Here is a 25,327-nt window from a genome sequence, read left to right as displayed (position 1 = left end):
TATAGGCCCCTGATTATCTACGAAAAGAAGTACTGTGACTGCTTCAGGTTCTGCACGTCCCATTCACCCTTTGCTGGCAAGGGGCGGAACACGAGATCACCCCACCATTTCACCGACTTGTTTTTCTTCGGCGCTGCTTCCTCAGCGAACATAGCCTCCACAGCCGAAGTCGGCGACGCGGCTTCAGCAACGTCAGCAACGTCAGCAACATCGGCAACATCGGCAACATCGGCAACATCGGCAACATCGGCCTCCGTAGACTTCGTACGGCTCTTGGAGGCTCGCTGGGCCAAGACTGCCTTACCCTCCGCCGAATCAGCCAAAGCAGACATTTGCGTCTTGTATCCCTTGTACCGCTCCTCGAACTCTCGTTTCAGGTTACCCATGATATCGTCCTGGTGCAATCGAACGAACGCGTCCCGGAGCATGACGTTCATCTTATCCACATCAGAGGCATGCGTCCAGTAAGAATCGTGCACGGCAGCGAAGGTAATACCTGCTTCGGAGGTGGCGAGGGCAGACATTAGCATGTGGGTCGCATCCAGCGAATGGATAAAGTTAGGCGGGAACGCGGTACGCTGCTTCCTGACATCAACCTCGTTCATGGCATCCGGGTTGGAAATAAACACTGTCTGCAAGTTGGTCTTGATTTGTTTACGCGAAATCTTGCGGTAAGGTTGAACGACTGGCAAGTTCAGGGGTGTAGTCCAAATGACAGCAGTCATGTTGGTATCATCGTCCGCATCGATAGGGTGGGCCTTGGCAATAATCTTGGCAGCGTCAGACAACCAATCCTGAATCATGTGAGCGCCCGAAAACATACTCTTCATGGCCGAGAAGACGATCTTCGTAACGTACGCTGCCAGAACGAAGGCACGGTCGTCAGGAATACCGACGTCCCTAAGTTGACCCTCAATCTGATCACGCGCACCAATCCATGTAACACCATAAACGTTGGTCATAACAGTCTGCTTGACAACCTTCCTGGTAATCTTACCCACCAGTTCCTGAGCGTTGCTATTCCCGGCGGCCGCATCTCTCTCAACCTCAGCCGCGACAAGGTTTGCGACACCGGTGTAAACGTCCTGAGGTGAGTCGCTAGGTTCAAGGTTGACTTGCTTTGCTCCAACAATATCACCACCTAATGCTGCATAATGTTGCAACCCGTTGCATGTACCGTCCTGGTGCACGGGCATTCGAGAGATGTATTTCTCGGGATTGGGCGACCTCAAAGCATCAGCCAGCTCGAAGCAGGTAGCTAAACATTGCCATGGATCTTCGGCTTCCAGCCACCATCTTTTACCGCCCAAAGGTTTATCGGCGGAATCAAAGATATGTTCCAAATTCTCCATGGTATATGCTGCACGCTCACTGAAGCTCGCTTTGTCAAATCCACGAACGTTTGCCATGTGAATTTTGAGCCACCTCAAGCCCTCCTCTCCCAGTTCTTTCCCTTCGTGGAAGACCAGAAGACCTCGACACAAGTCATTGCCAAGGTGATTGAAGTGTGGAGGAATGGGATACGCGCGCCCACGGAAGTCGATATTGTGCGGAAAGTACATCTTCTCATTCACGAAGGCTCGGGCAATCTCCAGCTTGTAGTTCACATCGCAGCGAAGAGAATGCTTGTTCTGATTAGCATGCGCCACTTCCTTACACTTCCTCACGTACATGGCCCTGATTGCGGGATCGCAGTCTGGCGGAGGCTCCGATGGGTACTCAAAATTTGTGTCGGTAGCGGGTATAGAAGCAATGGCTTCACCAGTATTCCAAACCGTTACAGCCACATCTAAGACTCTTCGATTAATTGCCCATGCAGTGCGGCCCAGAACATCCAGACCGGCAAACACAAGATCCAAATCACCCCGATCTGAAGCCTTTTTTAGGTAGAGCAATTGCTCAGGCGCATCTCTAGTACGCATGACACGCGTTTTGGCTCTAAGATAACCACCATTATTCCAAGATAGCCAAGGACGAGGAGGAACAACCATGGGCAACAACCGAGGGTGTACGTTACCGCGCATGGGATCGGTGCCGAGGTGGCGCATGAGAGCAGGGTGCATTTTGATGACACCGAGCTTCTTACCGTTGGAATACTGATATGCGTGATAGAAAGCAGGTGTTACTTCCACAAGCTTCTCGCCTGTAACGCTGTCATCGGCCTCATTGGGAACTTTCGCGACATGCATCAACAACGATATGAGAACGGAGCCAACACGGGCACGTAGTGTATGAGGCCAATCGGGTCTCCATTCAGTGTCCGGAGTCGCCATATCGCCTTTTGCACGTGCTTTGGCTTTCGCTTTTGCGAGGGCAAAGGCTTTTTCATTGCTAAAGATCGTTTTCATGTCGCCGACAAGGATGCCATTGTCTGCCTGTTCCTTCAACATGTCGGCCTGGGCCTCACTCTCCACCTGCTTTCCGAGACTGAGAACGGCACGCGCGACTCTCATGCCCTCCGCAACACCACCTGTACCTTGAAGACGGAGAAGTTCCAGGATTGTAATGGTACTTAACTGCTCGGGGGACAGAAGCAACAGACATGGTCCATACGCCAGACGGTCCACGTCAGCTCCGCTTGCCGCAGTAGTGTTTTTTTGGGCCTCCTTACATCTGCGAACTTCGTCCTCGATTAACGGGACCAACGCCTGATGCCATTCCCAAAGCAAAGCGTTAAGTGACTTCTTCAATGGATTCAACTTTCCGCGATTGACCGTCGTTTCGTGGTCATGCTTCCATCTTGCAACTGCAGCATCCAAGGCAGACTCTTCCAGGATTTTTTGACGTTCGTAGCTCTCAAGCATGGAGAATGGAATGCGAGCTTCATTTTCAGATGCTGAGTAATTGGGATCAATCAATGCGGCGAGGGATTGTTTCAGCAAGTGCATCCCCGGACCAGACACTTTGGTAGGCGCAACTTCCGCAATATTCTGAACATCATCCTCCGAGACTTGACGTTCCGCAGCAGCAAGTGCATCTGCGATGACTTGACGGCTACCTTGCTTGATGTTAGCTACACTTAGACCAAACATATCAATCAAAGCCTTAATGTCGTCCACACTGTAAACTCCAGCTTGACCAATCATATCGCCAAGTACTCCACCGTTCTTCAAGAACATCTCTGCGAAGTTCTTCAGCATCATCTCCCTCATGTCTTTATCAGTCAGGCCTAGAGCACCCTTGCAAAGAATAGCATAGGTGGTTTCGTTAGGCACGATATCGAGCTCCTTCTGCATCTTGTCCAACCATTTGGTCATCAGTGACAAGTCTTGTGCTTTTGCGCACTCGCCTACCAAGGTAAACAAGTACTGGTTGTGCAACTTTATCGCAGTCGCAGGCGGTACATTATGCAACCTTGAAAGGATACTCTTCGCCCGTTCTACATTGCCTGTCGCCAAACAAGCGTAATAGATAGAGAAAGCTTCGCTCCTTTCGCGGACCTTGGCCGTAAAATTATCGCGACCGCTTGAGCCAGGCATATCCTTGTGGCGAACAATAATGAAATCATCGTCGGTTTTCTTAGGGATTTCGATAGTTTGTTGCGACGATGCAAAGGAGCTAGCAGCGGTGGTCGACTGTAAGCGAGTTTGACGAAGAGCGACGGATGCCGAGGATGCCACTGACAGGCGGCCAGCTAACAGCACTGATTTGCCCGACAAGGAGCATGTTGTCAGGACGCGACGCCTCGCAGCAGCTATTCTCTGCATGTCTGTCAAATATGACTTCGCAGACTTTTCTTGATTCGCCTGCGTCGGAGCGGAGTCGGTGTAGATTTATTAAGTGAGGTGACCAAAACGCACGCGTACGCGGAATCTCGAGGCCACGAAAAATATTGGCCGGGCGGAGCAGGGGCGGCCTTGGTCCCTTAATAACTCCCGTATCCGGATGTAACGTTGACAACTATATCGTTCCCGTTCTGCTTGCGATGAGAAAACTGCCCTGGGAACAGAAAAGACAGAAAGAGGGGCCGCAAAGGCCTGCCACCTCACGGCCAGTGAAGCCAACTGCAGCTGTGTGCGATGCCGTGTGCTCCGATTCTATGATCGTTGGATCACACCACGACGACAAATACATCATGGTCGAAGACGAACTGGTGGACATTGTAGGCATCGTTCTTCGGGATACTCATCGATCCGAGTACCAGCGACATGCAATCGAACTTGCTGATATCAAGGGCAAATCAATCGAGCGGCCTACAGTCGATGTACCAGCACAGAAGGAAGTGCTTGGACGAAGCACATGCAACGACGAAGACGAAAGCGAAGATGCAAATGAGACACGGGTTTTGCTTGATATGCTGAGAAAACCCATTGCTGAAAGGGAAGCTAGAATCTGCAATAGGCCGAGCGCGATCAGAAAGCCAGTGGATCCAGGCGAGCTTGAGGTAAAGACGTGTGCGTCTGCGAAACCGGGCATACAGTGTCTTACGAAGCAGGACTGCACAAATACTTCTCCGTCTACACGTCAGAGAAGAGGTACGAGCCCAGAATCAGTGAGGAAGTCTCCAAGAGACTGGTCTAATATGGATCGTCTGGCGACTGAGGCGACAGTCCGACATAATTCACAGAGGCAGCAACAAATCTCAAGCGTCCAGACAGTGCCCAGAACGAGCATGTCAAACGTTGCTCAAGAAACTGGGCCCGTGCATCTCGCGGCACGGGCACAGGAAGCGCTGCCGGTTGGGTTAGGGACTGATCAGGCAAACAATGCAAAGCCACTTCGCAATCAATCTGCTGCAACACCAGGTCGGTATGGCTTGACTTCTACGTGGAAACACGCGCCAAAGGCATACGACATCACTGCTTTTCTGTTCCGTGATGCGCCCAGACTTCCCACTCCCTTGAAGCCGGGGATCAAAAGGACGACGCCTGCAGTACCGGACAAAGACGAAGGGCAAGGGGGAGGGGAAAAGAAAAAGAAAAAGCGATCGCTGCTGGACGAACTCTCGTGGCTATCTTAAGGTTATCGGGCTATCGTCCTAATAACTACTATCACGTGATGCATACCAAGTATGTCGCGCCACACCTGAATTTCTTAGGTGCGCTCTCGCTCGAAGGCAAAAAAAAACTCCAAAGGCAAGAAAGAACTCCTCCTATAACCTTTCCGGGCCTTGATCCTTAGCGAAACCACCGTCGCCATGTCTGTTCAGCTCCCGTTCGGTCACAAGCACGTCACCACAGCGACCATCCTCTGTTGTAACTGTGGTGTCCCCATCCCGGCACCGGAGGGAAGTGCACCCGCCCTCTGTTACGACTGTATCAAGTTGTCTGCCGATATTACCGATGGTATTCCAAGAGAAGGTACCCTTCACTACTGTAAGAACTGCGAGCGTTACCTTCAACCACCAAGCGCATGGGTTGCCGCACCTCTCGAGTCTCGTGAGCTCCTCTCGTTGTGTCTGCGAAAGCTGCGTGGTCTGAACAAGGTTCGATTAATTGATGCTGGGTTCATTTGGACGGAACCTCACTCCCGAAGAGTCAAAGTCAAGTTGACGGTGCAGAAGGAGGCGTTCACGTCCACCATCATCCAACAGACGTTTGAAGTTGAGTACACTATTGCGTACCAGCAATGTCTGGATTGTGCGAAAATTTGGGCGAACAACACTTGGAAGGCAATGGTTCAGATCAGACAGAAAGTCAATCACAAACGTACCTTCCTTTACCTCGAACAACTTATTTTGAAGCATCATGCGCACAAAGATACAACGAACATCAAGGAAGTCAAGGATGGCCTTGATTTCTACTACGGTAACCGAAATCAAGCCGAAAGAATGCTGGAATTCCTGGCAGCTGTGGCACCCATCACCTCGAAGAAGAGTGAGGAGCTTATCTCTATGGATACGCATACGAGCGTGCACTCGTATAAGTTCACGTTCTCTGTGGAGCTGCCACGAGTCACCAAAGATCAGCTTATCTGCTTACCACGCCGTCTCGCTCAGTCTATGGGGAATATGGTTCAGCTTTGCCTCTGCAGTCGTATGGGAACAAACATTGAGTTCCTGGACCCGAATACCCTTCAGACCGGATCCATGACAGCAGCAACCTACTGGTATCAACCGTTCGAATCTCTTGCTGACATCGGATCAATGGTGGAGTATACTGTGTTGGATGTTGAGCTTCTGGGCCCTACACACAAGAGATGGGCTTTGGCTGACGTTCAAGTTATGCGTACATCGGACATGGGCAATAATGATGATCTCTACATTGTTCGCTCACACCTAGGCGGCATTTTGAACCCCGGCGATACTGTTATGGGATACCACCTCGTTACTTCCAATTTCAACAATGATGACTACGATAAGCTCAAGCCGGAGCAGATTCCGGACATCATCTTGGTGAAGAAGTCATATCCCAATGCCAGGAGAAAGAACAGGGGAAGGAACTGGAAGCTTAAGAGAATTGCAAAGGAGGAGAGTGAAATGGCTCCTCGCAAGCAGGATAAGGCAAAGCAAGAAGCTGATTATGAGGCATTCTTGCGTGATCTTGAGGAGGATGCGGAGCTTCGACAGACAGTCAATGTCTACAAGGATCAGGAAGCACAGGCTCGGAAGACTCTCCCGGTTGAGGACGTCGAAATGGAGTCTGACGGTGAGGTTGAGGAGGACTTCCCTGAGATTCCTGTGGATGAGTTGTTGTCTGCAATGGACAACATGACGATTGATGCCGGTGCTTATGACAATGGTGAAGAAGGTGATTTGGCTGCTTGATGTGAACGAGTGAATGGGGTTGTGGGATTACATTGCATCATTGGGCTGTCTTCTGGGTTGGTGCTTTGCTAGTTTGTTAAGAATACCATTACTTGCACAATCACTTGAGTTCTGCACTGTGTGCACGTTTGTCTGGGGTTCCATCCCTTGCTAATGAAAGAATGAGATAGTAGACGTGTTGGCTATTCTACTAAATCACCCCAATAGCAAAGTGCTCTTGTCCTCAAGAAGTTCTCGGTATCGCGTTTGCCCTTCGCTCTATTTTGGTTTCCTCGTTAGCACATCTTCGCACCGATGGTGAAGAGAAGCAATCTCACCTCCCGACGAGCCAGGAAGTTAACCTCCTCTTCCAATACCGCTACACGTCTGGGAATCACGTCACGCTCTGCAAGCCAGAGTGTTTGGAAACATCCCAAGTCGATGGCGGTTTGAACGATAGCTTCGTGTGCTTCACGTAACTTAGCGGAAAGGGTACGCGAACGTGCTTGATAGCCGCCGAGGAGAATGCACAGTTTTTTCTCGAGCTTATGACTGCGGTCAGCATCCTCAGACAGGTTCCTCATGGTTTTCTAATAACGTTTGGTTAGTCTTGCAAGTGTGATGAAATAGGTCACATACCTCGAACTTGACTTTCACAGCATTGACGTCGTGTTCTCCATCTACATCACAGTAAATGTCTGACCCAGGCACATGTTTGCTGCCACTGTGCAGTTTATGCCACGCGTCATGAAAGGAGGACTGAGGGTCGACATGTATACCATGCTCTCTCGCTATCTCGGAACGCGCCCGGTCCATCAAGGAGTCCAGTAGGTCGGTCTGCACATGCGCAGTGCCGCTAATGTTGGAGCCCGGAGCGGGATATTGTGCAGCATCATGTGCGACCAATGTCGCCATTTCTTGTAGCACAAGTCTCTCAGCATCGTTTTCGGATTCGCCTGCAATGCTCATGAGCGCATCCAAGTTCACGTACAAGGGCCTCGGCAGGTTCCTCTGTAGGACCTGGGATCTTCTCATCAGGGCAGCCTGACGGGAAGCCTCTTTCTGAGCGCGGATGCGTCGGTCGCGCACCTCGGCGTCTTCAAGAGTTGGTGTCGCTTGATCTACGCTGCTTCCTTCCACAGCGTGCACATCGGGCATAACTAGTTCAAAGTCATTCTTGGGTTTCGGCAACGCTGCCAAAGCTGAACGAAGCGTTGAAGCAGCCGCTTCATGGTGCACGCGGAGGTCACGCGGTGTTGCCCCAATAAGGTCCTGACCTTGACCATTTCCATTTATTGCAAGTCTGTCGCGTGGCGTTCGTAGGGGCGTTGTGCCCGCGATAGAGGCATTGGGTGCAGGCATACTGGGGAGCGGTGTTGATAGAGGATTGGGTGTGACGAGTGTTTGTTTTCGCGGTAAAATTCCGTCGTAACCCGTCCCGACAGATTCACCCAATGGTGTGTTCGCCTGGCCTAACAGGGACGATTGAGTCTGGGTCATGGCGCGCAGGTTTCGAGCTTCCACGGCAATATTGTCCGTCGCAGCTGAAGCCTGGGGCGTCCGAGCTGGCCCGTTGCTATTGAGGGTTGAGTACTCGCCTATGAGTCCACGCGTCGCTGGATTCGCGTCTTCGTCGACAAGGTCTCGAGAACTCTCGCTAGCCATCCCAATTTTGACAATGTTCTCAAGTTCTTGAGCTCCAACTTGTGGTGCAGGCAAAACGAGACCTCGCCGCCTACTGAGTTGTTCCGCATCTCGCAGCCTCTGTGCTTGGCCAGCTTGCAAAGCTGAATCAAGAGGCTTCTCACCGGGTCGTTTGTCTTCCACATTCTCCCGCTTTTGGCGTTTCTTTTTTTCCTTCTCATCCTGCTCTCCACGACGCTTGTTCTCTAGCTTTGCCAAATCAACGTTTACTCTAGCCTTTCCTTGACGAAGTTGTTCTTCAGAAGTGTCGTAAAATCCAAGCGCTGGCTGCTTCTCAAATGGAATGTCGGCATTATAGTCCATTTGACCTTTCGCGCGGTGATGAAGTTTGGTGTTGATTCCCGCAGCTTTCAACTCGCGCCTCTTTTGTAGAACAGCTAGACGTCGTGATTCCTCCAGCTGCTTCTCGCGTGCCTTCCTTTTTGCCTTCTTACCCTGTGTATTTGCGAGACGAGCACGCGCTTCGCTGAGCATTTCCTTCTCCTCTTCATCCATATCGATAGCATCCGGTTTTGCTGGCCTTGTCTCCGGATCAGGGTCCAGCTCGCCGGGCCGCAAACGACGGACGTCCTCAGCGCTGGGTACTCCTTCCGCCCCTGCACTGCCAGTAAACCCAAGTTCGGAGTTCTCTCTCGCTTCCGCCTCATCAAGAAGCTGTTGATACCTCTCCAGACATTGACTGGCGGTACGACCAACAATAGTACAGATGGTCTTCCATTGCGTCGGCATTAACTTCGCAAGATGAAGAAGCTTCTCGTCCTCATCTCTAGACCACTCCGTCTTCTTTATAGCTGGGTCGAGCCATTCGTACCACCGGGCCTTGCATTGCTTGGGTGTCTTGCGCACAAGCAGACTAGATATTCGCGCCCATTGGTTTTTCCCATATTTCGAGATGGCAGCTTTAAGGATCTCGTCCTCGGTATTTTTCCATACTCCTCCCTTTACAACAGCCATGCCGGAGTTGCAAGTCTTGGACAGTCGCAGATGTAAGCACTAAAGTACTGGATAAGGCCGGTGTATACTCGCTGAAGGACGTGCCAGTTGACAGCTTGAGCAGTTGACGTTTGACGTTGACGTTGGCCGCACGTGCACCATCCCTGCCAGCGCATGCAAAGGTTGCAGCGGCTGCAGCGACGTCGAGCTTGGGTGCAAGTGATGCCGATTCTAGTTCAACGCTTGCTTGTATTGTCTTCTTTTATTTCTTATTTCTAAGCTCCATAGCTGCAGCTGACTCTCAGAACAACTGTACGACTTGTGAGAAACACCATCCGACCGCCCATCGGCCCACAAAAATGTCATCCCATATTCCCAACTCGATGACTGACTTGAGTAATGTGTTCAAGGCTGCTACATAGAGAAAGCCCATTGTCCATAGCCAGGCGAGACCTTTCGGCCATCGTTTGACTTCTAGATACGCCTCAAGAAGGATGCCGACAGCTTGCACTGATTCCTTGTGTTAGTAATGAGATGTCTATGGTTGGAGGTTGCGCAACGTACAAGGAAAGAAGCTCCACATCCTCCAATCACTACCACCGAAGCGCCAACACCCAACGTCATGAATTAGGCCGCTAAGGGTGAATGCTGCCAGCATGCAGACCGATTTTTGCAGAGGGGTGTCTGTACCTCCGAGTAGTTTACTAACCGGTCGCCATGCTAGTGAACGAAACATCCGTCGAAAGGTTTGATGCCATCGCCGTCCTAGCAGCAGTTTGTCAGTAATGTGCGCCTGGGGCAAGGCCTCTTTAGCCGCTATACACACCCCAGAATTCTCTGAGCGAGGTGCTCTTGTAGAAAGCGTCCTGAAACTTGGGCCAATTTTGAGTGATTTGTCGCGGTGTGATGATCTGAAATGCGTAGTAGCCGAGTTCAAACAGGCAATAAAGCTGGGCAGCGGCCAGCGGAGGTAGGAGGAGTTTTGTTATCAACGTCGCGTTGTTGAGGTCACGATTTAGAGGGTGCGTGATCCGATACAGACTCGAGGTAATAGCATCGTGGACCAAGAATGCGACAACGATCTTGCGGACAACCTGGCGTCGAGTAAGGTTTTCAGCTGGACGCTGCAGGCCCCAATTCCAGCCTGTGCCACGGTTGCTGCACGTAAGCCCTATTGCGTAGACCAAGCGATCCTTCAACGTTCGAGGCAGTCCGTCACTTGCATTGTCATTCCAAGCACCATTTCCTATCCATCTTGGTACTTCTCCAGCACTCATGACAGCAAAGTCCAGGCTCTTTAAAACCATATATGCCCCGGCGATGGTCCAGAGGAAATCGAAACATACATGGTCCAAGGTAAACGTCTGTGTGGAAAGGTAGCTTGCGTATACAACAGGCGGGAACATGCCCACCACCAATATCGGAGCATGGGATCCCGGTATTCCGCAGTACGACAGAAAGAAGGTTTGAACCGTAAGGAGCAGAAATGGCAGGCTGACGCTCAAAAGGTCAGCCACTTGAAGCAGCTTCTGTTCCGACATGGTTTATGATTATGCAGAAGAGGGTTGGAGTGCGAGTGTGGCCGGTGCTTGGCATGATAAAAGTTCGTCGATGTCCGTTCCAGTTGGTAACGTAGATTCTTGCGTGCAGGACGAGATGCCGAATCGCAGTGGTGACGTCCATACACCAGCTGGGCACTTGCAGATTAAAATACTAAGTAAGGAGATTGATTATACCCTGGAAACCCAAAACGATAAAGAAAAAACATCTGAACTGTAATATGCATCAACTCCCTTTTTGTCCTTCCTTATGGTACATGCACACGAATCTTACTCCACAGAGAGGTCCTCGCTAACGTCGTTGTGGAACTCACGTCCAGCAAGCGTTGGCTTGACATAACCAGCACGGATACTCCAGTCACCAAACTTCTCGCCTTCGTGCCTCTCCTTCGCGTAGCGTTGAATCATGGGGGTCATCACCTTCAGGATCTGCTCCTCGTTGATCGAAGCCTTGAAAAGCTTGTTGATCCGTTCACCGTGCCATCCACCACCGAGGTACATGTTGTAAGTGCCAGGAGCCTTGCCGACAAACGCAACCTCGGCAACCCACGGACGAGCACAACCGTTGGGGCATCCAGTCATACGCATAACAATATGGTCGTGTTTCAGTCCAGCCTCTTCCATGACGGTCTCGAGCTTGCTGACAAGGACGGGCAAGTATCGCTCAGACTCGGCCATAGCCAAACCGCAAGTAGGCAGAGCAACACATGCCGACGAAGAAAGGCGAAGACCTGAGTATTGTAGGTTGTCCAGGTCCCACTTGGCAAGTAAAGTCTTTACCTGCTCAAGATCCTTGTCTTCAATATCGGTAATCATCAAATGCTGGTTGGCAGTCAAGCGGAAGCGACCCTTGCCCGTTTGAGCCAACTCGCGCAAACCCTGCTTTTGCTTACCCTCGATACGTCCATTCTCGATGAACATAGTGAAATGGTTCGTGCCAGTGTCACCCTTCTTCCAGCCGAAGGCATCAACGTTGGAGTCGAAAACAAAGGGCCTTTCGGGCTCAAGCTTGTAACCCAAACGCTCCTCGACATGAGCCTTGAACTTGTCAAGTCCCATGGCATCAATGGTGTACTTCAGACGAGCATTCTTACGGTCTGAACGGTTGCCAAAGTCACGCTGGACAGAGATAACCTTCTCACCAACAGCGAAAGCCTTGTCAGTCGTTACATAACCGATACAATCGGCCAAGCGAGGGTAAGTCTTCTTGTTGTTGTGCGTAGTTCCCATACCACCACCAATGCAGACGTTGTAACCAATGACCTTCTCGTCTTCAACGATGGCAATATAAGCCAAATCATGAGTATACAAGTCGATATCGTTAGAAGGCGGAACAGCGATACCAATCTTGAACTTACGAGGAAGGTAGATAGGACTGTACAAAGGTTCAAGGTCTTGAACGGCGTCACCGCCGATTTGCTTCTTGCCGGTACCGTCGTCAAGCCAAATCTCGTGGTACGCGTTGGTCTCAGGCAAAAATCCGTTCGAGATTTCCTTAGAGAATTCGTAGACCTGCTCGTGAACCTTGGCACGCTCAGGGATAGTCGAACAGGTAACGGTGCGGACAACGTCACCACAAGCAGCCAAACAAGTCAAGGCGATCTGGTTTACACCACGGTAGAGAGGAATGAGATTCCTCTTGACAACGCCATGGAACTGGAAGGTCTGACGGGTGGTGAGCTTGAAAGTGTCGTTACCAAGCTGAGTAGCAATCTCATCCACCTTCAACCATTGCTCGGGGGTACAGACACCAGCCGGCAAGCGCATGCGAACCATGAAGCTGTATGCGGGCTCCAATCCTTGCGCTTTGCGCTCATCACGGATATCACGGTCGTCTTGCATGTAAGTTCCGTGGAACTTACCCAACTGAGCGTCATCGGCGGAAATAGCACCAGTGGTCTCGTCAGCCAGGCCCTGAGCAATAGTACCACGGAGGAAGTTGGACTCAATCTTGATGTCCTCGTTCGTGCGCGGCTTAGGCTCCTCAACGTCGGTCTCAATCTGATCAACCCCCAGAGCCTTCCACAAACCTTGCTCCCAAGGTCCATAGGCAGTCTCCCAGCCATCGGGATCCTGGTCATCACCAAGGCCCAGATCAAGCAAGACTTTACCGCCGTAGTTAGACAAGATACGGAACATGTCCTTTGAGGGCTTGTTGTAGTAGATATAATCTTCCTTGCGAGGCCAGTAGTTGGAATCTCCAAGACCGAAAACAGTGAAGTTGACATTAACAAGATCCAGATCTGTAGTGCTCTTCACCGTCTCCCAGAACTGTCGAGCGTTCTGAGGGAACTCACCCTGACCAGCGGTGGCAGTGACGAAAACGAAGTTGACCTCCTTGTGCAGCTCTTCTACAGGGTAGTCATCCGCAGCCATTGCTTTTGCCTTCAGTCCTCGGGCCCTAGCACGACGCTCAAGACGCTTAGCGAGGTTCGCGGCTTGTCCACCGTCAGAACCATAAAGAATTGTCAGAGGGGGCCCCTGCAATCCTTCCAAAAGCTTGTCAAAGGCCATCTTAGCCTGACGCTTCTGCTCTGCTCGGACCTCAGTGCCATAAGACTGGGTAAGAGTGTGAGCCAATGCGGGGTTTTTGCGGACAATCTGAGTGAGGTGGTTCTCTCTTTGCAAGAAATCCTTGAGCTCCTTCTTGACACGCTCCGAGTCGAGCTGGAAAGGCTCCTGGCCCTGGTTCTCCAAGGCAGGGTTCCAGCGGTACAAGGGCCAGTAGCCAGTGTCCACGGCTTTCTTCGTCTCCTGCAAGATGGTAACAGCAGAATCTTGCTCAGAGGCATATGGAAGATAAGCGAGAACGACAGAAGGACCGTCAAATTTGTCGGCCTCAAGAAGAGCATTCAGGACACCGGTGTAAGACGAGTAAACGGCAACGGAGGCAACGTAAGCGCCACCGTAATTCATCGCGTACAACCCGATGTCCTTCTTGCGACGAGCAGCATCAGCAGCCGCGCGAGTAGAATAGGGCTCGTTGTCGATGATGAGCATGTTGACGTTCTTACCGGAGGAAACAAGATGGTGAATACCAGAGTTTCCAATGTCGTAGGACCAGGCATCAGAGCTGACAAGCCATGAGGATTCCTTGGCAAACAGATCTTTAGAGGTCAACAATTCCTTCGCTTCCTCGGACTCGTCCTTATCAAGCTCATCGATAGCCGCCTGACCAAGAACAAGGGCCTTCTCCTTGTCCTCGGCATGCGGCAGCCAAGCCTGCAATGCCTTACTGGTTTCCGGCTTCACGGCGTCCGAATCCTTAACAATCTGACTAACACGAGCGACGAACGCCTGACGTGCCTCGAAGCGGTTGAAAAGTTGACCAAGACCGAACTCAGGGTTGCTAGAGACATTTGCAGGGATAGAAACATTCTTCTCAAGCGCGTTGGCAACATGAAGACGCTGACCAAAGACTTGGTTGAGAATCTTCATGTAAGCAGACTCAACTTTGGGCTGCTCAACCTGGAGAGGGTCCTCTTCATCAGGACCAGTCTCGTTACCAACCAAAAGATTCTGAACAGGCTCGGGAGCGCGGAGGTTCTGAACAATGCCACGGAGTGCCTGCTTGGCGGTGTCCTTAGTAATATATCCCAACTGACCACCGACAACCTTGGGAGTCTCTCCGGTCCATGCACCCTCAGCTTTCAAGCTGGTAAGCACATCAAGGAAGAGAGGACCCCAGCGGGTCGTCTTGTGACGAATCTGCTCGAGAACCGCGACGCGTTTGGTAGAACGGGGAAGGATGTTGAGGAAGTCCTGACTAACCCAAGGGCGGTACACACGAACGGAGACAACGCCAACCTTACTGGCGGTATCATCACCCCAGGATGCGCCGGAAATGGTGGATTTGAAAAGACCAGAGTTGGATCCGAAGATCAAAATAACGTCCTCTGCGTTAGAGGGTCCAGAATATTCAAAAGCAGAATAAGCACGGCCAGTGACCTGCTTGACTGCATTAAACAAGCTGTCGACAACCTTAAGGACATCGACAGGACCAGGTTGGCTGTGGCCATTGACACCGTTACCGTTAGCAACCTCAGTGGATTCCTTGGCCTCCACGGTAGCGTCGTTCGTCCAGTATACCTGGCTACCAGCGGCTTTCTTCGCACGTGCAGTATCAACCACGTTCAAGTCAACGATGCGCTCGATAAGCTTGGATTCAACAGCCACAGACTGCTCCTCCTGAGCAGACTCGAAGAAGTGAATAACACCCTTGCCAGACTCGAGAGCGAGAGCATGAGCAACAGGCGCTATATCAGCGGTCTCGCGCAAAGAGGTGGACTGAAGGATGGAGAATCCCGACTGGCGAATCGAGGTGATCTCGGAATAATCGGGGAATTGGGAGGGCGCAAGTGCAACGTGGATAGTGACGGGGTATCGTGCAAGCTTGTAAAGGTGGGGAATAGCGGAGATCAAAGTAGCTGAGGTAGTTGTTACTGAAGCAACTTTGCCGTTGCTGACCTGCTGGAGCACAGACAAGAATGGGTCGGCGTTTTGACGGAGGATTTCGACCTCAGTAGCAAGCGGCACGTTCTCGCTGAGGAGATTTGGTGTGTTCTTTGCTGAAAGAACTTTCAAGATTGCGCTGAAACCGGTCTGAGCTGAGAGAGAAGGCTGCACGGAGTAAACAACATCGGAGGCCAGATATGCCACAGTGGCAGCTGCCTCCTCCCTAGTCGAAACACTGCTTCCGGGAGCAACCATGGTTGATAGAGATACTGGAAGGAGCGACGTGAAAGTGGAGAGGATCACTTGAGGCGCCGTTGTGATTGATTCCAGTGGTTGTTGAAATTTGAAGGAAGAAGAACGAGACTCGACCGAGCAGAAAGAAATGTATCGAATAGGCTTTCGCTTGATTCAATCGCAATGACTTCCTTATGATGTTCGCCTTTAAGGGAAGTTCTTCTCGCAGCTTCGCCTCCGACAAAAATAGGGAGTCGACGATTGCGTGCGCGCTAAGTGATACCCGGGATGTATGCTGCTGCAATTGTACGGGGATGTATGCGCATACAACCCGGTGGTTCTGATTGGCTACAGTATGTATCTAAAACAAATCTATCCAAACGTACTTGATCCCTTGCCCGACTTGCGTTGCCGGCTGATCCGCCAGTCGTCCTTGTCCTGGAACCGATTAAACAGCGGCTCGATTTTTTCCTGTTTTTTCCGCTTCGAGAGCCCCTCGGCGACCTTGAAGAAGTTGGGCGCAGCCTCTACCAGCCACTTTGGTTCAATGGCAGTCACCTGCGAGTTATTTGTCAGCGTCCATTGCGCAATTGCTCGGCATCCTGATGGATTTCATATCATTGGATGTCACTTACCTCTCGCATATATTCCTTGCTGGTCATGAGGATGTCATGGTAGATCACCCATTCCGCGGGCTTACCAAATAGCGCCGAGCTGGGATGAATGTATACCGGAGTGCCTTCGATGAGCGTTTTGTATCCCTCCTGAGGATCTTTTTTTGCTGCGTTCCGGAAAAATCCTGAACAAAGTGCCTGTCGAACTTGATTGTAGTTCCTGCCACATGAGATGATAGGATGCTTATAACGATCCATGATGCCCTGTAGCTGCTTTCGAACATCGAGAGCCCGTTTCATGCTTCGCGCTTGGATAAAGTTCTCGAAGCACCATGGGCTGCTGAAGTTTGACGCCTTCCACGCCGTAAAGACGGTCAGCAGTGTCAAATGGTCTCCCTCCGGCTGGTGGAACTTGCTCTTCTTCTGATCCGCCTGTTGTTGCTTATCTTTTGGTCGATAAAATATGGTCTGCACCGATAACATACCCACAATCGATAGCATTTCCTCACTGCAACCATGATCCACGCTGGAAATGAGCACCTTTGCCAGTGGCGGCTCCATTGGGAAATCTGCCATTTTTCGCCCAAGACGTGTAAGAAGACCCTCGTCATCCAGAGCAGAAAGCGCATAGAGTTGTTCGAGGGCTGATAGCATGGTCTGCGTTGGTGGGGGGTCCATGAAATCAAAATGAAGAAGGTCATTGATCCCCATGGCTTTGAGCATGAGGATGGTGTGGCTAAGGTTTTGACGCTGGATCTCGGGGACCGGTGTTGGTAGCATCTCGTTTCGAAAGGCAGCTTCCGTATAAAGTCGGTAACACTTCCCGGGCCCAGTACGGCCTGCGCGACCTGCGCGCTGCTTCGCTTGAGCTTGCGAGATGGGTGTGACGACCAACGAATCCATACCCAACTTGGCATCATAAGCATTTTGCTTGACAAACCCTGGATCAACGACATAATAAATTCCGTCAATGGTAATCGAGGTTTCTGCGATATTGGTCGCAATAACAACTTTCCTACTTCCAGGCGGTGCAGGTTCAAAGATCTTGCTTTGCATCTCTGACGGCAGGGCAGAGTAGACAGGCAAAACAATGAGTTCCGGCACGCTAGGTCCAAGCGCCTTCATCCTCTCAAAGAGAATCTCTGCTGCGGTGTCAATCTCCTCCTGTCCTGTTAAGAAGACCAAAATATCACCTGCGGGCTCGGACAGGTGTATTTGCATAACGGTAATGAGGGCCGCATCCAGATAATCGCTTTCGGGTTCTTTCGTGTAGAGAATCTCTACAGGGAAAGTGCGCCCTGGAATTGTGAAGATTGGACAGTTATAGAAGTAGGTGGAGAACTTTTCGGCATCCAGGGTAGCAGACGTAATGATAATCTTGAGGTCAGGACGGCGTTTGGCAGATTCTGGTGGACACGAATTAGCTAATGATCATTGAATATGAGAGCAACTTACTCTTCAATAGCCCAAATAACACATCTGTTGCGATGGTCCTCTCATGCGCTTCGTCCAGAATGATCACGGAATACTGTTTCAAGTCGGGATCCAAAAGACATTCTCGCTGCAACATGCCGTCGGTCATGTACTTAATCTTGGTCTCGGGACTCGTACAATCTTCGAAACGGATGGTGTAGCCAACTTCCTGACCTAACCTGCATCCAACTTCCTCAGCCACACGTTTGGCAACGGACGTAGCTGCTACACGTCGCGGCTGGGTACATCCTATCTTGCCACGATTCGCAAAACCTTCTTCCGCCAGGTATTGAGTCATTTGCGTAGTTTTGCCAGATCCGGTATCTCCGACAACAACAAGCAGCTGATTATCCCGCACTGCTTGTACTAATTGGGAGCGGAGTTTGTAAACAGGCAACGACTCCCGTTGTTCTCGAATGCTCAGACTCGTTATTTTTCCAAAGGTCGTTGACGTGCTCATAGTAGCCTTCTTCCATTCAGGAATATCATTGGCCCGTCGACCAGCGGCTGCGGTCCTCAGATCTTGCGCAAAAGTACGGTTTCCCTGAGCCATAGGATCGTTCCATTGTGCGTCCAAGTCGGTAGATGCTTCGTCAGTGGCTGCTTCCTCCTGCGCTTGCTGTTGCTTCATTTCTCGTCGATCTTTGGCGAATTGCGCACCGGCGAGTGCTGCGCGATTCATTGACCCGTCTGGCGCTTTAACGACCTTTATCGGAGAGAGCTCGAGCGATTGCTTCGTTTGACCGGCCAAAAAGGGCGGTTCGTCTTCTTTAATCTCAATGTCGACGTCCTCGGCAGATTCAAATTCTCCTTCACCGGCCAAGTGCAACTGGTAGTCATCATCGATATCGGGATAATCGGCGGCTGAAATGGCCCCTGACGCGATAAGCTGCTTGATTTCCCAACGTTCGGGCGAAGTTAGTCGTTTCCTAGGTTGTCTCGTATGCCCTAGCTGAAGGAGCTCAGGTGCATCAGCGACTGCACCCCCGCCCAGCGGGATTGAATTTGAGCTGCTACCAATATCGTGAATGTGTCGTTCCATGACTGCTGCCGCCTGTATTGGTAGATGTGGTGTAAGGTCTTGTCCAGTTTCCTGGTGGACATCCTTCATGGATAAACCAATGCGATTGCCTGATATAGAGAGAACTTTGACTTTCACACGCTGATTCCGAGACACAAGATCCGAAGGGTGATTTACGCGTCCACCTTGTTGCATGGCTGAAATATGGACCAACCCGTCAATGCGACCCTGTACCCCGTGCAACGTCACGAAAGCTCCAAAATCCTTGACGTTGGTCACCGTACCATCGTATATTTTATAAAGCTGTGGTGTTGGGTCTAAGTGATCGGCTCTCGTGCCATTGTGGTTATTCGTTTCCGAATGCTGAAGTCTGCCTCGGTTACTGTTTCCCTCGTCATATCGACGCGATTTGTGGAGCGGACTTCTGGAGCGTGAGCGAGACCTCCCTCTCGAATGTGTACGCTGATGAGGTGCGGGACTTCGACTGTCTCTTGATCTTCGCTGATGGGCGCTGAGGGCGATAGGTGACCTTCCCCGCTTACTGGACTTTCCTGCAAGACCTTCAAGCTCTGCCAGCATATCGTCGGAAACATGGCTTAATGCGGGCTTAAAAGGCTCATCATCCCAATCAGGCGCCTTGTCAGGAATCGAAAGTCCGTGGAAAACTCGAGCCTTGCTGTCAATGTTATCCTTGGGTTCGGCTGTTTTGGATGGGTCGCTAGTCTTTCCGTTGTATTGGGGATGCAGCCGCAGGATCAAGCGATCCAAGTTCTCGACAAACGACTCGGGGAACTCGGCGCCTACATCGTTGAGCTTCTGCTTGAATGACCGCAGTGTTTCAGCCTCTTCGTGGAGGTTGATAACGAACTCGGCAAGGGTTTTGTCGCTGATCCCGGTATGGTTGAGGATCTCCGAGGCGACCTTTGATACCAAAGAGAGATACTCAAGCTGGGCAAGTTCGTCCATGCGGGTCCTTCTCAAGTCGACTGGACTGGGCGGGAGGTGTCAACGTTACATGCTCTGTGCCGGGGTTGGCCCACCGAATCAGGCGCGCCAGCGGAGGCAGCACCTGGAGGTCGGTAGCTGTTATAACCAGACCATTTTACACGCTTCGTAGATATCGTTATTAAAACAGACTTCCTTCCTACGGTATCGCGACTGGTGTGTGTGCGCTCGCCCTGTGGTGGGGTCACGTGCATCTCACCCTCTTGACGTCGAGAGGTAGGTAGGAGGTCCTTGTACGACCAGCAAACAGCGGATCAAACTCCAGTACGGCCTGTACGCAGTCGATTGCCTGTTATGTATGATCCTGTTCGGGACATTATCACGGAATCAAGTCCGTCTGCCGAAAGCCCAGCCGCCTCGAGGAGACCGAGCGAATTGCAACAGCCCACCCAGACTGGCGCACAAACAGAGGAAGACACTTCACATGTAGCGAATCAGCTTAGATCACACACGGAATCCGCGTCTTCTTCTGCGCAAGCAGCGGTCGTGTCCCTGGTGGAGCTTGACCGGGACGCCGAAGCCCTTGCTACGAACAGTGTTCAGGAGTCTGCTGCAACAAGCATGGCTGCTACCCTGTTTCCGGAAGATGAATCCACCTTGAATCTGAACAGAGCAACGGGCGCAACCAAGACAGGAGAGGGTGTGGCAGAGCACGATGTGCAAGGCGATGCACAGGACGAACGTGGAGACTTAAGGCCACCTGCGCGAAGTTCAACCGCTGCTTTCGGAAACCTCCCAAAGATACCCAAGCGCCGAAGGGAAGAAGGGGATGTCGTAGACCGACGGGGTGATGCAAGACCTGGCGACATCCGCCGCCGTCGTGCAGATGATCGTGATCACCCAGAATCCTATCGCCGACGGGATCGATCTCGTTCACCGAGTTACCGATATGACCGTCCGCGGTCGCCAGCCCAGCATCGGGCCAACGAACGCTTTCCTTTGCCACTCCCGTATGACAATACAGTTCCTGAGTCGGAACGTACCCTTAAGCGACCAAGTCTTCGAATGGAGCGCACAGATGATGAACGTGCGAAGGAACGTGAAACACTGCGCCGACGTGAGGACGAGGAGATGGCTCGTGCGAAAGAAGAAGCACGGTTACGTGCAAAGGGGGATGTAGTGAGGTTGCACTACAATGAAAGACCCGAAGTTGGCCGTGAAGCCAGAGAGTCCAGCCCGATCATTCGCTTACGAGGGTTCAATAATTGGGTGAAAAGTTGTCTTATCAGCAAGTTTGTTACCGATGAAGATACTCACCGCAGTGCGTATTGTCATGGGTCAAGGAGGGGGCCTTGGGTTCTCGATATGGGATGCGGCAAGGGCGGTGACCTTCTAAAATGGCAGAAAGCCCGTATCAGTCGCTATGTTGGAGTGGACATTGCTGAAATCTCTATCATGCAAGCTAGGGACCGTTACAGAGATCTGCGAGGCAGACCATTTGATGCAGATTTTCATGCCGTCGACTGTTTTTCAGAGCCCCTAATCAACATCCTCGGCCCTAATCATCCGTCGTTTGATGTCATCTCCATGCAGTTCTGTATGCATTATGCTTTTCAGTCTGAAGACAAAGTACGATGCATGCTGTCCAATGTGTCGCGCTGGCTTCGTCCCGGGGGTATCCTTATTGGGACAATCCCATCCAGCGACACGATTGTGGACAAAGTAAAAGCTTTGAAGAGCGGCGAAAAGGGGTGGGGTAACAGCATCTACCGAGTCGAATTTCAGGGGGAGCCTCAAACGACATTCCGCCCTCCTTGGGGTCACAGTTACCGTTTCTTTTTGAAGGACGCCGTGGAGGATGTACCGGAGTATGTTGTACCATGGGAAGCATTCCGAGCGTAAGTATCAAGATTGCCTCTCTCTGCAAAGGTGTACTGACATGGTTCTATATCAGGCTTGCTACTGAATATGACCTTTCTATGCTTTACCGACGGGGCTTTCACGATGTATTCCATGATGAAAAGGACGATAGGAATCTTGGGCCGTTGTTGGACAGGATGCTTAAGTTGCAGCATGATGAAAGCAGGGAGAATTTGGTGAGTGGTGATGAGTGGGATGCAGCGGGCTTTTATCTAGCGTTTGCTTTCAGGAAAAGTGGAGCGTGACCATGATAATGTCAGGTTAGGCTCTTGGAACCTGCAATGGAGCTTCAACAAGCATGAAGTTCGTACCTGATCACAATCTCAATCTTTGTCCTACATATGTAGATTATGTACTCGAGTGAGCACATACACGTGCAGCTGCAGTGCCGTGTGAACCGTCCTCATCTGAATAATCCCATTGATATACCTGACGAGCCGAAAAGCCCGACAACTTGGACGTTTCTCTGGGTCTCACTGGGATAAATCAGTCAATTTGAATTATGCCCAGGAATTTTGTTAATTAGAAGAATCCTAGGAATTATAGGAATGACCCCACGTAGGCGAAAATCATGAATTACAAAAGACCGTTTAACCCATGCATAACCGTATTCTAGATTTCGAGACCTCAAGACAATTTGGTCCGCGCCATCCACGATAATCCACGATACAATTGGTATACTTCATCGTCTGATGGTAATAGTTCGCGATTAAATCGGGCTCAATGCCAGAAAACATCATGCAAAAATTGCGAAAGAGTGTGGAAAGAATTCACAGTAGTATTAGGCCAGAGGAGCGAGATTACGAGGTATAAACAAAAATCCTCAGTACTTTGATAGCTATCATAGCTGTATACATGGCTCTAAGACTCAGAATCTCAGCACAAGCTGAATCCCATAGGGGAAAATATCATTGATACCTGTTTTTGCTTGAGCTTTGCTGCTCATGAATACAAGTACGGACTCGAGGTTCTTCGGGAATTTTGAGAGACGTGGGGGTCCTCCATGATGTATACTTTCCTGCACAGCCAGCACACATCGTGCGCTAACCCATATGTAACTGCCAAAGACGGTGAAATCATGACAGATAGTCACATGTACATGACATCATTTATGACATTAGGGGTAGTCAAACTTTAGTAGATTTCAAGCAGGATTAGGTTATACTTGCAATTATAAATTGTCAAGTCTGACCACCCCTACATGTGATGATTATTCTTTGAATCTAGCTATTTATTCCCAAATCATAATGATCTGGTCAATTTGATGGATTATTTTTCAACACCCAACTTTGAGGTAACAGAAATAATCAATGTTTGGGTCCGATTCAGCGCGGTTGGTATGACAACAAGCCATTCCCTACGAGTCCCCCAAATTCGACTGTGACGAATACCTGATTCGTGATTGCACAAATATGGAATAACATATTCCACTTCCAGCAAAGGCACTCAAATAAGTCCTTCAACTGTACAAAAAACACGAATAAAGTCGCAACGTATTCAAGTAGAGTGGAATTCCTAGTGTCCGGGTTTGGATTGTGAGGTTGGCTAAATTTCATGGGTCTTCGATGGATTGAGGGTCTTCGATGGATTGACGAGTATCAATGGTCTTTAGTGGCGGTTCTCTTCGGCCTGCGCCTCTCGAGAGTGACGCGTGAGCACTGAGTGCTGATGCGCTGGCAAATAACACCAAGTCCTCAGCACCCACCAGGAACCCACCACCATCAACATCTTAATCTCCCTGGGTCTCTCACGACTGACTGAAGAAAGCATCAAATCCTACACCTCCTTGGTCCTCTCCTATCGATGTACGAGTCCCTGGCCCTCTTTCATCTGTTCTCCTGATGCTATGGCTTGTATTGTCTCAACCCAAACTGAGCACATGATCGCTGTTGCTGAAAGATTAACATGATGGTTGTTTAATCTCGACACTCTTGCTTGATGTCTCCTCTTATTCAGGTGAGCAGAACCCAGACGGAACTGCTGCTTGCTGGTGGAGCAGGCATTTACATTTGGAAATGGCTGTACCGTCAACTGCTATCGGTATTGTTTGAATCTCATAATAATATCAATGGGCCTAGATTGATGACCTGTGATAGATGGGACCAATGAACGTTGCGTCTGTGCAGTGTACAGCCATGAGGTAGAATACTATAACAGTGTAATGGTGGTAAATCGTATAAAAACGTCTACTTTCAAGACGAATTGTCAATCCAGATTGTGCCCAGAATATTCCAACAACTCGAATAACTCTATGCGTGATACTGGATAATTTATTCGTGTTTGGTAGAGTTTGGAGGTCTCGTAGGATAATCCTATCCATACCTGGCCTTGATCTTTGTTGCTGACGAAAACATCGGGACTTCATGTTTTCACAAATTTTCCAGATGGGAGACCGTTGGATTATATAGACACTGTTCTGTTCAGCGATAACACAGCCATGTGCTAAACCAGAAAAGTCTTGATGATGACATCATGACCCATACATGACACCTACATGACATGATGTATGTTGCTCATGTCTATCCCTACGGTCAGAATCATGAATTAAAATCATGAATTTCGGTACCCTAATCGCGATTTTGTTCAGCATAATCCAAAACAGGTTCGGAAAAAATGTGACACAGCCTGGGGAAAATTTACAGTACTACTGGGCCAAAAAGACGAGCTTATGAGGAACAGAAAATATGTTTTGAGTATCTCACCAGCTACGACAGTCACAAACAATGGCCCTATGAATCATAATGATAGTACAAGCTCGATCTTGTGCGGGGAACTTCATTCATACATCTACTTGCTTGATCTTTGCTGCTTTATGAATACCTGCGGGGAATTGAGGATTTTTGGAAATCTTCACACAGGTGGGGCCTGGGGTCCTCTGGTTTATATAGACATCTTGCTGCACAGCCACTACACCCCCATGCACTGAATGATACCTGTCATATCATGATGTACGGATTACTCATACATGGCACATACATGATCTACATCATCCATGTTGACCATGTCAATAGAGCGCAGAAGGTCCCTCTGGGTTGAATACATGAACACAGCTGTATATAGCCAGCAATCAATATCGCGAGGCATCTGGTGTTATTTTTGCAATTTCGGAGGCAATTTGCTGTGGCTTTCTCTCTGGCAACTGTGATCCATGATTTTATCTGGGAAGCTACTTAATCCAGGTCCCGAATGTCGACCTTGGTGAACTTTGGAATGGCAATGCCTACAGAGTAGACATGGCCACCAGACACTAACCCTGCGAAGAAAGCGAGAGTAAGCCACCTGAGTTGAACCTTAAATAATGCGCGCCATAGACCGAAAGATCACGGCGTATATGAGCTGGAGTGCTGCGACAAGACGGGCATGGACGAGGATCACGTTACCAGTGTTGATATGTATATCGATCCGAGGAAAAGTGAGAAGATCAGGGCGTGCGTCATTGTCACTGCGATGTGATAAGAGTGGCGGGGAGATCGAAATTGGAAGGTCTGAATGGATCCGGAGGTCGGTGAGCACTATGGTTATATTGAACCACCTATGCACATATTTTGCGATGTTTAACATTGTATCTCCACTTCCTCTGTTACGGTACCCAATGCGACGCACGCAACGGCTGTCCACGTTAGGGTCTTGATTTTGTCTTGCGCAACGGCGCACCTTGTGCAAACGGTCTATGTGTCTGGTGTATGAGCCGAATTGTATATGGTGGCATGCGCGCTGTTCACTCTCGAGGATATATCCCATGTACAGTATCTATACTCATGTACAGCAGTGTGCAAAATTCTCG

At 50.3% G+C, this 25,327-nt stretch overlaps 9 protein-coding genes across 9 annotated transcripts; 3 read left to right on the top strand and 6 right to left on the bottom strand.

Annotated features, from left to right (window-relative positions):
* Nucleotides 1–17: 17 nt before the first annotated feature.
* SAICODRAFT_50817 (DNA/RNA polymerase) lies at nt 18–2,804 on the bottom strand (the record flags this gene model as incomplete). The annotated part of the gene is made up of 1 exon (XM_019169016.1): nt 18–2,804. One exon carries the CDS (start codon nt 2,802–2,804, stop codon nt 18–20), a length of 2,787 nt encoding a protein of 928 aa, XP_019027182.1.
* Nucleotides 2,805–3,900: 1,096 nt separating this feature from the next.
* On the top strand, nt 3,901–5,145 carry SAICODRAFT_28362 (uncharacterized protein). Its single transcript, XM_019167132.1, has one exon. The coding sequence runs from the start codon at nt 3,926–3,928 to the stop codon at nt 4,958–4,960; it is 1,035 nt and encodes a 344-aa protein (XP_019027181.1). The 5' UTR covers nt 3,901–3,925; the 3' UTR covers nt 4,961–5,145.
* On the top strand, nt 5,050–6,979 carry SAICODRAFT_100741 (60S ribosomal export protein nmd3). Its single transcript, XM_019165171.1, has one exon. It carries the CDS (start codon nt 5,138–5,140, stop codon nt 6,704–6,706), a length of 1,569 nt encoding a protein of 522 aa, XP_019027180.1. The 5' UTR covers nt 5,050–5,137; the 3' UTR covers nt 6,707–6,979.
* On the bottom strand, nt 6,736–9,456 carry SAICODRAFT_68463 (pre-mRNA splicing factor cef-1). Its single transcript, XM_019170386.1, has 3 exons — nt 7,325–9,456; nt 7,024–7,275; nt 6,736–6,964 (listed from the first exon to the last, which is right to left on the bottom strand). Exons 1-3 carry the CDS (start codon nt 9,341–9,343, stop codon nt 6,902–6,904), a joined length of 2,334 nt encoding a protein of 777 aa, XP_019027179.1. The 5' UTR covers nt 9,344–9,456; the 3' UTR covers nt 6,736–6,901.
* Nucleotides 9,457–9,601: 145 nt separating this feature from the next.
* SAICODRAFT_68462 (uncharacterized protein) lies at nt 9,602–10,893 on the bottom strand. Its single transcript, XM_019170385.1, has 3 exons — nt 10,149–10,893; nt 9,887–10,087; nt 9,602–9,832 (listed from the first exon to the last, which is right to left on the bottom strand). Exons 1-3 carry the CDS (start codon nt 10,861–10,863, stop codon nt 9,624–9,626), a joined length of 1,125 nt encoding a protein of 374 aa, XP_019027178.1. The 5' UTR covers nt 10,864–10,893; the 3' UTR covers nt 9,602–9,623.
* Nucleotides 10,894–11,151: 258 nt separating this feature from the next.
* On the bottom strand, nt 11,152–15,591 carry SAICODRAFT_22488 (sulfite reductase hemo protein; the record flags this gene model as incomplete). Its single annotated transcript, XM_019166586.1, has 1 exon — nt 11,152–15,591. The coding sequence occupies one exon, from the start codon at nt 15,589–15,591 to the stop codon at nt 11,152–11,154; it is 4,440 nt and encodes a 1,479-aa protein (XP_019027177.1).
* Nucleotides 15,592–15,851: 260 nt separating this feature from the next.
* On the bottom strand, nt 15,852–16,391 carry SAICODRAFT_28360 (DUF1605-domain-containing protein; the record flags this gene model as incomplete). Its single annotated transcript, XM_019167131.1, has 2 exons — nt 15,852–16,130; nt 16,208–16,391. Coding segments are annotated over 2 exons (372 nt in total), but the record flags the coding sequence as incomplete, so codon positions are not given.
* A 16-nt stretch (nt 16,392–16,407) lies between these two features.
* On the bottom strand, nt 16,408–19,720 carry SAICODRAFT_100710 (uncharacterized protein). The gene is made up of 3 exons (XM_019165169.1): nt 17,640–19,720; nt 17,457–17,590; nt 16,408–17,077 (listed from the first exon to the last, which is right to left on the bottom strand). The coding sequence occupies exons 1-3, from the start codon at nt 19,642–19,644 to the stop codon at nt 16,568–16,570; spliced, it is 2,649 nt and encodes an 882-aa protein (XP_019027175.1). The 5' UTR covers nt 19,645–19,720; the 3' UTR covers nt 16,408–16,567.
* A 1,034-nt stretch (nt 19,721–20,754) lies between these two features.
* On the top strand, nt 20,755–21,788 carry SAICODRAFT_51002 (mRNA capping enzyme, large subunit; the record flags this gene model as incomplete). Its single annotated transcript, XM_019169029.1, has 2 exons — nt 20,755–21,521; nt 21,578–21,788. 2 exons carry the CDS (start codon nt 20,755–20,757, stop codon nt 21,786–21,788), a joined length of 978 nt encoding a protein of 325 aa, XP_019027174.1.
* Nucleotides 21,789–25,327: the final 3,539 nt, after the last annotated feature.

This window comes from Saitoella complicata (assembly GCF_001661265.1).
Source record: "Saitoella complicata NRRL Y-17804 unplaced genomic scaffold SAICOscaffold_1, whole genome shotgun sequence".
In the NCBI taxonomy this organism is placed as follows: Eukaryota; Fungi; Ascomycota; class Saitoellomycetes; order Saitoellales; family Saitoellaceae; genus Saitoella; species Saitoella complicata.
This window is presented reverse-complemented; position numbering and strand designations above follow the sequence as displayed.